The sequence below is a fragment of the Lactuca virosa genome, chromosome 1, assembly GCF_052849685.1.
Source record: "Lactuca virosa cultivar CGN04683 chromosome 1, Lactuca_virosa_CGN04683_v6, whole genome shotgun sequence".
Classification (NCBI taxonomy): domain Eukaryota; kingdom Viridiplantae; phylum Streptophyta; class Magnoliopsida; order Asterales; family Asteraceae; genus Lactuca; species Lactuca virosa.
In genome coordinates this window covers 176,602,288-176,614,625 of record NC_136426.1, presented here as the reverse complement: position 1 = coordinate 176,614,625, position 12,338 = coordinate 176,602,288, and the positions used below count along the sequence as shown (strand labels likewise).

Sequence of the window (12,338 nt, the reverse complement as noted above, 5' to 3'; positions counted from 1 at the left end):
AAAGAAAGAAAAAGTGGAGTGATTTTAAGAAGACAGCGATACCATGATATTGATTAGAATCAATGTATTCTCATTACCCAAAATACAATACAAGAAGGCAATATATACACCAATACAAGGCCATAGGGCCGACTATACAAGTCTAAGCTATGGGCTCCATAAATGAGCTAGCAAATATACATACATTCTAACAATGCATGCATTTAATAACAATCGGTTGGTAAAAATTTGTATTATTGTTGAATTGGGATTAGCTACTGTGATGTATAGAATATAACATTAAAATTTTTTATAAAAAAATACCTTCTTGGAAGGGGTAAAATTTTGAGGTGCCACATAACCCGATGTTAGTAACCACTCCTAGCCAGTGGCATCCTGAAAGCAACATTGAGCATCCAGTATCCTAGTTTTAGGGCATCATGGCTACGTTGGGAGAGTATAGGAAAGCCCATCATTATGTGTCTATAAACCGGTTAAGGACAATGTAACCACATCGAAGGAACATTGAGTCTCACAGGTCGTAGCAAAATATATCGAAGACGTGTGGAAATGAAATTCATTTTAGATAGGGATTGACACACAAACTTATAACGGAATGAATTAGGTATATTTATGTGATAATGTGGATGCAAATCTTGAAGTCAAAACTAACACGTAATGGGTTGGTCCATTTAGGTGGTTGTCAAATGAATTTAAGATATATAGATCGTGGATATTAGTCTATTAACTATAATAAGTGACCTGATAAAACTATTTAATTGTTTATTAAATATTTTGAAAAATGACACTTAACAAAATTTCACAGATTAAATCGTGAAAAACACATTTTAAAAATATAAAAATAAACGTCGCCTGAGAGATTCGAACTCTCGCGGGGAAACCCCATGTACTTAGCAGGCACACGCCTTAACCACTCGGCCAAAGCGACTTTTGTATATTTAAGTTAAATATTATTATATAATTAAATTATAAAACCTAAAGACACTGACCTAACCAACTAACGCTGACCCCACCTTTCACTCTCCTCCATACAAAAATATCCGACCCCTCTCTATCGATACCTCGCAAAGCGACGCCTCCTATAAAGAATGTCTTCAACCACCACCACCACCACCGTCGCCGCCACCATGGACCGCCGTACCTACTGGTGTCATGAATGTGACATGAGCATCTCTCTCATCCCCTCCTCCACCAGCACCACCGCCAACCTCCTCTGCCCTCACTGCAACTCCGACTTTCTTGAAGAGCTGGACTCCCCTATTACTTTCAATAACGCCACTAATCCCAACTCCGATAACCATGACGATTCCAATCAATTGTTATTCCCTTCGTTTCTTGATCCGTCCTCTCCGGCGGCGGAGTACGCTAATTCTTTCCAGTTCTCGTCTGTTGCCCCTTCCGACGATAATTTTCTCCTCGACAGCCCTTACTTTCACCGTGTCATTAATCACCTGTTTAACTCCGAGGACTCCAATCCTTCCACCACCGCTACCACCTCCCGCCATCACTCCCCTGCGTCGAAATCCGCCGTTGAAGCTATTCCTTCGGTTAAGATCACAGCTGCATTCCTTGAAATCGATCCGGTTGTTATCTGTGCCGTTTGTAAGGATCAGTTCGTAGTTTATGACGAGACGAAAGAGCTGCCTTGTAAGCATATGTACCATCCGCACTGCATACTTCCATGGCTTTCACAGCATAATTCATGTCCTGTTTGTCGGTTCCAGCTGCCTACGGATGCGGTTGATGGAGATTCGAAAGTGAGGAGGAGGTCGAGGTCTAGGGTTTTGAGGTTGGGGGATTTAATCGACGATGACGACGACGAAGAACTGTTAGGGTTTGGATTGAGGCACCTTGCTCGTAGGCACCGGCTGGTATTTCCAGTGAGACACCATCATTTCCGGCAACCGCAGATGGAGGAGGTGCAGCCCGAGGATTTCTTTTCTTCGACTCAAATTGCGGAGGAGGTGGAGGTGGATGCGCCGGCTGATTCAGGGCGGACCAATAGCTTAGAGACTGTGTCCAGTTGGCCAAACTGGGCTGTTGATGGCGGAGCTGTTGATGGGGATGAAATTACAGTGAATACTGCCAGACTCGATGATGATGCTGATGTGATGATGTCTTGAACATTGCATATAGAAGCTTCGTGTGAGTAAATTTGAAGGTATGTTTTGCTTAATTCCACTTGCAAGATTCATTGATTTCTTTGCTTCTTTGGCCTTTTGTTTCTGCATATCTATTACAAGATTGCCTACATTTCAATTGAATCCTAAAAAGATTATTAGTTCATGTATTCAAGGTTATATGTCTTGTTGCTTTCTTGTAAATGCTTCGTATCTTTTACCCTTTTATGGTGTTGTTTTGGGGAGTGTTTGAGGGCTATTTATGGCTACATACACCATGTCTTAATATGTTAAGTGAAAGAAATAGACACTTTTACATATTTGCCCTTCCTATTCTCACCTTTGTTGGCCTTCATAATTATTTTTTTTCCCCAATTTAACAAGTAAACCCTTCATTGCAGATGATGTATAGTGGTTCTTATACAGGGGTCCAAGGCACTTCAACAGCATGAAAATTTAACCAAGTGTAGATTTGCTGTGGATGGATGCCTTTCTTTAATGTTACTTTATAGTAAACATTTTTGCCTTTGGATTCTGTAATAAAAGATTAAAGGGCCCTTAATAGATCAACTCTTTCTTTCTCTCTTTCTTTTTGTCCTTTTTTTTCTCATTTTTATTATAAAATTGGAAATATTGTGCCTCTTTTTCTACTTTTGTGGGATCTTGATGCATTTGCATATATGATACCATCCATAATTGATAATTGAGACTCAAAAAAGTCCGCTAACCCTTTAAATCATGTTATGTGAGTTTGTTTTGGAAGGAAATTAAGGAGAACGCGTTATTATTTTATTGGTTTATTTGAGTTGGAAAAAATTATAATTTTTCATGATCATGAGTTAGAGCGAAAGGATATACACACTGATAGTAATACAAACGTACCTTTGTTAAATATTTAAGGATTAATAACTAGTATCGTAGTCCGCAATTTGTAGCGGGTTGTTACGTGGAATTGATTAAGGCAATATCAAAGCTTCTTGTATTGTTGTACATAATGGATAATTCATTACATATTTACAAATGAGAGAGTAGCTTATATAACACTAAGGGGCTGTTTGATAGTTGTTGACTGGGTTAGAGCTGACTGAGTTAGAAGCTGACTGGGTTAGAAATTCTGACTGAGTCTACATCTGACTGAGTTTATGCTGATTGATTATTTCTCTGACTGACTATACTGAATAATGAAAAATGATCATATTACCCTTATGTTGTCTCTTGTTCTCAATAAAATATTTATAAAATTACAATTGCTTCATTGTTCTTAATAGAAACTCATAAGTCAACCAACTGCAAAGGCTTATTAGCTCCAACCACAGAGATTACAAAATAATTATAAAATTCTAATAGATCTCTTGGCAAAATCGTTTCAAAATCATTCCACAAAACAAAACAAAAGATGAAATTACAAAATGATTTTGTTTCACTGTATTCAAGAACTTACATAGAAGATGATATTAAAAACACCATTGACAAGAATTGTATGTTTGTATTTTTTTTTCTTTTGGTATCAATAATGATGAATCTACAACACTTGGTTTCACTACAAGGGAATTATGAATAGAACTAACAAAAAGAAAAGAAAAAGCAAAACCAGAAAACACGCCTACATGTTCTCTTGATCCAACGGAAGACATTGATCTAACACCAAATGGAGAATATACAACACCACCACCAATATAAACCTTTTTAAGTGTCTATGATACATCCTTTTGGCAAATTTGTCAATGATCGATTCTTTGATCTCATCATCGTTTCATCACTAATAAAGTTGGACCTGTGAAGCAAAAAAAAAAATGGATTACAAAGTCACATAATTTTCTTCATATCAACATTGCTCGATAACACCCACTGTATGTCTATAAGAAAGGACAGTCAATTGGTAAGATTAACCAACAGGAAGTAGACAATTTCATTTTCCAATATGATACCTCAAATTCTTAGTAGATACCCACTCTCAAAAGCTTAAAAAAATAAACGCAAACAAAGCCCATGTATTTGGTTAGAATCTGCAACTTCAAGAAAAATAAAACGAGCCAACTTTGAGATTAAGAACAAAAAAGGGTTAATTACGAGTGATTTAAATCGTTTTAGCAAGTGGGTATCAACGGGAAACAGGTAATTGATCGACTACAACATGTAATTCACATAAAATTAACCGACATCTCCATCCCCTGTTATTCGATTTTGACCTGCAATCAGATTCAAGACGTGTGTGAAGATTGCGATCATTCAGAACGGGGTTAGGGTGAGAGTACAGAAACCTAAAAACATGTATATATTTTAGAAAAAGGGTAATACATGCAACTTGATTAACAGAAAAAGAGGTGAAATCTCGTTTTCTTCTTGGTGTCATGGGAGGGAGAGCAATAGAGAGATACGACAGCTACAATCGATCATGAGAGAAGGGATTGGGAGTTCGGTGGTAAAGGAGGTGGTCGGTGCTAGAGAGGACGGTGGTGGAGAAGGTGCTCGACAAGGCTGAAGAGCATTAAAGACTCGATGGAGAGGACAGTGTGAAGTTCATTCAAGGAGAAGAACAAGGGTAACCGGGGAAAGGAAGTTCACTTTCTTGGTCGGCAGCTAATTTTTTGAGGACCGATTCAAGATGTTGGTCAGCAATAGCTAACTGAGTCAGCCAACTTTAAACCCCATCAAACACTTTGACTGCTGACTCGATCAGCAGTCAGCTCTGACCGGACTGAGTAAGTGCAAAACAAACAACCCCTAAATGTTTTGGGGCAAAAGTGGATAGTTAGTCCATTATATACTTACTACATTGCTTTCATTCTCATTAACAAAAAAACTATCTTTATAGTTGTTTTTGGTCTATCTGCAGTAAGTTTTAATATTTAAGTTCAGATTAACCATGTACAATTGTTTGATTTGGAGGAGAAGCTTACAAAATAGTGGTTTTGGTGAAGCTGTGATTTTTTAATAATCAATAACTTCATATGAGCTTCAAGGAAATGTCATTTTTGACGTATTATCATATACTGTCATTTCAACAAAGAAGTGTTATAACTTCATTTGACTGCGAATTTAGACGCTTTGATTATTAATTCAAACATTTTGACTACTAAATCGATATATTTATTATGAATTGTCATTTGAACAGGAAATTGTTAAATTCTATATATCAGTTTTAATTTTTTTTGTATGTATTGATAAACACAATAACATTATTAGAAATACTATAACGCCGCGTTTCTGGTTTTAATATTTAAAAAATATATATATAATAAATAAATAAAAAGAAGGAATGTTATTTAGTTGGCAAAAATGTCATAGGACGACCAAAGGGGATACAAGTAATTAAATCCAAGATTCTTTTACCAAAAATGACAGTGATTTATCAATTATGAGATTTGAGTCACTATAGAGAACGTATGGGAGTGTATTGTGTATATGAGAAAAGTTGTATATAAGTCTTCTGGGTCTTAATAGGCTGCATTTTTAGGGTCTAATGGGAACCTAGGATCGGCCCCTATGCACTTGCTCCCCTATAAAAGAAAAACCCTAATACCCCCCTTGGTGCTTGGGTGTATGCAACACAAAAGGGGGGGGGGGGGAGAGAGAGAGAGAGAGAGAGAGAGAGAGAGAGAGAGAGAGAGAGAGAAAGAGAGAGAGATGGGTGGTCGACCAAAGAGGAAGAGAAGAATGGAGTGTTTCAACCTCCTTTGTTAGACCCTATGTAATACACTTCCTCTTACTAAAAAAACTCTCACCAAACCACTGTCATCTTCATACCTCCATCTCATGTTCATATGGATATCACTAATCACTAAACAAAGGAATATTTAATCACTTACTAAGGATTGCTCATACCTCTATGATATGAGTATAATTGTAAGCTTTGATGATGTACACCTTACTAGGTTAAGGAATGTTGGATTATATCGTTGTTATAACATGTGCAAGTGGTAGACTGTTGGAAATACGCCTATTTTCATAACAATTTGTCATTTTCCATATTTAGCAGTGTCCTTTGAGGTTACACACAAGACATGATTTGAGCATAACATGACAAAAGAAATTGTAGAGGGACTAGCTTATTAACATGTCACCTTATGATGGGTTAATTAGAAACTATAGAAGAATTGAGAGTATTAAGTGTAATTACTCTTAATTCAAATCGATTATATTTATCCCTTTATTTAAGAGATTTGTGTACCAATTAATAAGGATAATTTTTTGGCTTTTGATATGACAAATTGACCTTCTTCTCCCCTCCCACTCGACTCTTATACTACCAGCCTCACATACCCTCTTGTTAGAGTTCGATTTTGGCAAAGTTACAAAACAAGATATTGTTGTTTTGGTGCAAGATCATTGTTTTTGGGTGCGATCACATTCAAGGAGTTCTCATTTCGGCTCTAAATCATCCAAGACAGAGAATAAATTAGTTGGTTTGCTACATGCGGAAATATAATGCAAGAAAATAGTAAGAAAATGCCATATGTATTCGCGGAAATATCTTATGTTTAACTATCCTTTATTGAACCATATCATTGTCTAAAAGTGTATGTTTTTATGTTAGTGTTCAAGATGTAACATTCGGATCCCAAGGTATGAAATTTTAAATTATGTATGAAAATTTGGTTGGCTACAACATGGTTTTAGCACCACCACGATGTGGTAATTTGATTTATGATAGCGTGTTTTAACTGGGTTACAATTGTTGACCCTAACTACACCAAATAATAGTCAAATATTTATTCCTTAACTACATCAAATAGCTTACAATTGTTGACCCTAACTATTACATCATCTTATTAATGTTTAGCGAGAAATGTGGATGTTACACCACTAGATTGTGTTATGTAGAATGCTAGCTGTCTTTGTGACACTTGTATGTATGTTTGGGTTGAAACACACCCCATGGTTGGTCCCATTATTGTAACGCATGGTTCCTAGTATGTATTTTAACTCCTTAATTGTTCAATTTTATAGAGCTACTCGACGAGTTGGTAGCCCCAACCCGTCGTGTAGAAATGTCTGGACCACGTGTTTTAAGTGGCCAACTCGGCGAGTTGGGAGGCATCAACTCGAAGAGTTGCCTGGAAGAAATGAAACCCTAATTTTGGGGTTTTGCACCCTATTTAAACAACTTAAGCTCCATAAGTTGGCCTCATTCCCAGCCTCAATTGTCCTAAACCCTAAAGCATCTTTGAGTGATTATGAGCCATTCTTGAGTGTGTTGTGTGTGTTTGAAGCCATTGGAAGAAAGGGGAGCTTGGAGATACACGAAGGAGCTGCTAGATCCAGAATCCTTGCTTTATTTTCGACATCTTTCTTGTAAGAAGTCTCAACCTTGCTTTGTGGTTGCTTAGATCTTCATCTTAGTGTTTTTGGCTTGTTTTTGCCCAAGTGAAGTGGTCTTTGGGAGTTGGACGTCCCATATAGACAAACCCTTTCAGATCCAGGGTCTCAAGGAGCTTTCATGGCATAAAGGTGCCAACTTTATGGCCCTAAGAACTCCATGCATCTTCCAAGCCCTTGTTTTGGCCTTTTAAACTTCATTTGGCCATGCATGTGAGTAAAGTTGAAGACTTTACGTGACCTTTTAGCCTTTAAGGTCCAAATCTATGTTCATGAGCTCTATCTTGAAGATATGATGGTCTTTGGATTAAGTCTTAAGCCTTTTTGGATCAGGGTTTAAGCTTAATGCCTTTGGAGTGGTTCTTCATGGGTAAATTTGGAAACTTTACCCTTCTAGACGTAATATCAGTCTAGATTTGGAATATAGGGATTCGGTTTGAAGAATAGTGACTTAATGCATTAAGTGGGTTGGCAGATTGATGAACTCGACAAGTTCATAAGGGAACTCGGAGAGTTGGTTTGGGATTGTCCCGATTCTATTGAAAAAGGAGGAACTCGACAAGTTATAGGTAAACTCGACGAGTTAATTCAAAATATCGCGATTTTGTGATTCATGGAAACTCGGCGAGTTGAAGGATAACTCGACGAGTTGAGTCAACTCGGAGCGTTAACTTTGACCAAGTTTGACCTTTTAGGAGTTTTGAAATATTTATCGATATCTAAGGGATTGCTTCTTTTTAGGGGTTGAGTAGAGCTGTTTCCGGGGCTGGGGATTTATCGAGTTATCTTTCAGCATTCGAGGTGAGTTTCCTTACTGGGTTTAGTGGGTCGAAGGCACCAAGGCCAACCCATGTTTACATTATGTTGTTAGTATGCTAGTTGTCTCTGTGACTCTTGCATGTGTTGTGTTTATATGTTTTTCCGGGTCATAGCCCGATGCCGAGGGGGATGGATATTTGTATGCTATGTATCTTTGTGATTATTGCATGTGTATGTGTTTATTTGATATATTTTATTGTATGTTGGGTGGGACCCGTTTTACCGAGCCCAGCCCGATGCCGGGCGGGGCCCACTATTTGTTTATTGTATGATTGGTATGTGGTATTTTGGGGGAACTCACTAAGCTTTGTGCTTATAGTTTTCAGTTTATGTTTCAGGTACTTCTGGTTCCAGAGGGAAGGGCTCGGGGTGACTACATCGCACACACTATTGGGATTTTGTTATTATGTTTTACTCTGATTTATGACAACTAATACATTGGTTTATTTCAATGTTTAGATGATATGGAGAATTACTATTTTATCTAATATTGTAACACTCCGTTTATTTATTAGATAAATAAATAAATTAATGAACGAATAGTAGCCCTAAAATAAATAATTATATATCAAAGGATGGTCTCGAAGAGCTAATTGTCACAATTTTAGAAGTCGGGGGTTAAAAGTGTAAGTTTCGGATTGGTTTCGTGAATATTTATGAAGGCAGGGATTATGGGGTAGTTAACATGGCTGAAGTTTGATCATTGAACTTAAATTGAAAAGAATTTGGAATGTTGAGGGCTAAAGAGTAAATTCTGGACCAAATATAAAAAGGATTTGTTGAGGGAGGGGTTGTTTTGTTAAATTTGGACTTAATTTGTAAAGGTTTCAGGAGGCAGGGTACAAATGGTAAATGTTGGACTTTAATTGGAAAGAGTATTAGAAGGAGGGACCAATTATGTGATTATGGGATAAATCTTAAGGATCGGTGTATATAACCCTAACCCCACCAGTTATCATACCCTAACCCTAACAAAACATCACAACCGCCATCCTTTCCCCCAACCGGCCGCTACCCTCCTTCTTCGTCACCGGTCGCCACCCTGTCCGTTCTGCCGGTCAGCCGTGGTTGCGAAAGTGGATGTCGTCCGTGGTCGAAGGCATTGCCACCGATGAGACCTGTCAACCGTCCAACACCGTCGCCGCTCCAATCGCCGGCGAGGATCGCGAATGTCTCGCCGCCGCTGCTACTGTCCTATCGCCATCGTCGGTGAACGGTGGTTGTTCGTTCCGATGCTTGCTGCTGCGGTTCCGACGTCAACTCCAACTGCTTCTTTCCGATCGACTGCCACCCTATCCATTTGTCGCGTCATCCGCCGTCGGCCTCAACCATCGTTAACCGCCGCTTCTGTCCACTGTTGCCGCTACAGCTCGTGTCGCTGCCCCTTCTTCCGTCTTCGTTTGCTGCGTCTCAGGCCACTGCCACCGTGTGTGGGTGGCTGTGGGTGTACTGTTGGTGGGTGCGTTTTGTGTTCAACTCGAGTTCGTGTTTCACGTGGGTTCAAGGGTGTTGCAGCTTCTAGTTCTTGTGGTGTGAGTGTTAGTTCATGAATGCGGCGTTTTTTTTTTTTTTTTGCCAAGAAAGTCACTGCCACCATCTACCACCGCCGGCCATCACAAGGTGGTTATGTGTGTGTGTGTTTATTTTGGAATTTGACATTGTAAATTGTAACAAAAATGGAATAATGGAAAGAAAGTCAAAACCACCACCGTGAGGTGGTGGCTGCCGCCACCGGCCGCCGTGTCGGGTGGTGGTGTGCCTTGTTTGGATTGTGACTCGTTTGGATGTTTGGACAAAAGGGCTAAAACCCTAATGGGCCCAATGAAGCCTAATAGGCCTAATAAACCCTAGTGGGCCCAATGAAACCCTAATGGACCTAAAAGCCCAAACATGTCACTAATGGGCCTAATGAACCTTAATTGATCAAAAGACCTAGCTATTGGGCCTATTGGGCTAAGATGGGGTTGGAAACCCTAATTAGGGTTTATAAAACCCTAATATTGGATTTATGGGCTTGGACTTATTGGGACCCACATTTGGGCCATTGGAATGGAAGTGTGTATTAAGCCCATTCACATCATATGAGTTATTTAGAAGAGTGATGGACTTAATGGATTAAGTCCTTAATGGGTTAAGTGAGAAACACTTAACCCTAATCGTCATTTTATGTGAAACCCTAATTTCACTTGGGTTTAGTATTGGGCCTTTCTATTGGGCCTTGATGATTGAGTTATTAAGGGGCCATCCAAGATCAAGCAAATAGACTAGAGTAATTAATGGGCTTGGAGGTAAGGCCCATATGAGGAGTTAGGCCCAATTTGGAAAATTGGGCCATAGATGGGCCATAGTTTGGGCCTTAATGATTATATGATATTGGGCTAGTAGAATGTCAAAGGTTGGACTGTAATAAATGGTTGGGCCTTAGAGTGAGACCATGTAAATGTTTGTGCCCAATTTGGAAAATTAGGCCATATATTGGGCCTTGATTCACAGATTGACCTTTGGGCCTTTGGATTGGGCCTTGAGCTTGAATCAAGCTAATATGGGGGTAAAGTAGTCTTTTACCCCAAGCATGGACTTATGATTTTTGTGTTGGGACCCAATTATTAATTGGGTGATGTTTGATATTGACAGTTCGATAATCTGTCAACCAGCAGCTGGGATTGTGTCTACTGGGCTTCAACAGTGTGAGGTGAGTTACCTTCCAGTAGGGGTGGGTCTACGGCCACAATGCCGACCCACCAGTAGGAGTTGTTAGATGATTGTCTTTGTGATAATTGTCTATGTTTGCTACTACATGTTATGTTTATGTGCTAGTATGATATGATGTTATGTGATAGTGATAGTAGGGGGTGAAATAGTCCCCGGTTACCGGTCGATAGGACCGAAGGGGTAGATTAGTACCCAACTATGCTAGACAGATTATGATATATGCGATATGATATTATGTGGTAGCAGTAGGGGTGAAATAGTCCCAGTTACCGGTCGACAGGACCGAAGGGGTAGGCCAGCACCCAGATATGCTAGGCAGTATGTGATTTATGTGTTTATGCTATGCTTTTATGTGGTAGTGCTAGGGGTGAAATAGTCCCCGGTTACCGGTTGAAGGATACCGAAGGGGAGGCAAGCTCCCGGTTACCGGTTGAAAGATACCGAAGGGGTAGGTCGGGCACCCAGATATGCCTGATAATATGTGATTGTATGGTATGTGGTATGATGGGGGAACTCACTAAGCTTCGTGCTTACGGTTTTAGTTTTGATTTCAGGTACTTCGTTTTCAAAGGAAAGGAGCCGGCTCGATCGCAGCACATCACACCATGTTTTCCGCACATGAGATCTTTGGGATTACACTCTGATATTATTTCATGATAACATGTTTCGATTACTGATACTTTGGTTTTGACATGAGATGTTATTACAAATGTTTTTATACTTATGGTTTTATAATAACTTATTTAAAAATGAAATTTTTGGCCTTGAATTTGGGATGTTACAAATATTAAATCAAAAAATTTTGGGACCATATTTTTGGATGTTACAAGTTGGTATCAGAGCTATAGGGATCTTCGCCTCCTCATTTCCTCCAGGGCGACGGAGATGTATAGGGATCTTCGCCCTGAATATTGGTGGCCCTGCATGAAGCGGGATATAGCGGGTTTGTGGAGCGGTGCTTGACTTGTAGGAAAGTCAAGGCCGAGCATCAGCGACCTCACGACAAGATGCAGCCGTTGGAGATTCCCGTATGGAAATGGGAAGACATCACGATAGATTTTATCACGAAGCTCCCTAGGACAGCGCGCGGAGTGAATTCTATTTGGGTCATCGTGGATCGATTAACCAAGAGCGCACATTTTATTCCGATCCAGGAGAGTATTTCTGCAAAGAAGTTAGTCGAGATTTATGTCCGGAGGTGGTGGCACGTCATGGGGTGCCGATATCAGTGGTTTCGGACCGAGATGTTCGATTTACTTCCAAATTTTGGAAACGGTTTCATGACGAGATGGGTACTCGTCTCCACTTCAGTACAAATTTTCATCTGCAGACCGATGGGTAGAGTGAACGGACGATTCAGACTCTTGA

At 39.5% G+C, this 12,338-nt stretch overlaps 1 protein-coding gene and 1 non-coding gene across 2 annotated transcripts; one reads left to right on the top strand and one right to left on the bottom strand.

Moving 5' to 3' along the window:
• Positions 1 to 846: 846 nt before the first annotated feature.
• TRNAS-GCU (transfer RNA serine (anticodon GCU)) lies at positions 847 to 928 on the bottom strand. The gene has a single exon. It is a non-coding gene; the product is annotated as a tRNA-Ser (tRNA).
• A 118-nt stretch (positions 929 to 1,046) lies between these two features.
• On the top strand, positions 1,047 to 2,705 carry LOC145161687 (E3 ubiquitin-protein ligase RING1-like). The gene is made up of 2 exons (XM_079081271.1): positions 1,047 to 2,161; positions 2,522 to 2,705. Exon 1 carries the CDS (start codon positions 1,089 to 1,091, stop codon positions 2,121 to 2,123), a length of 1,035 nt encoding a protein of 344 aa, XP_078937397.1. The 5' UTR covers positions 1,047 to 1,088; the 3' UTR covers positions 2,124 to 2,161; positions 2,522 to 2,705.
• The last annotated feature ends 9,633 nt before the right edge of the window (positions 2,706 to 12,338 follow it).

What these genes read in the sequence shown, in the direction of transcription:
- LOC145161687 (XM_079081271.1), top strand. Translation starts at nt 1,089, where the DNA reads ATGTCTTCAACCACCACCACCACCACCGTCGCCGCCACCATGGACCGC.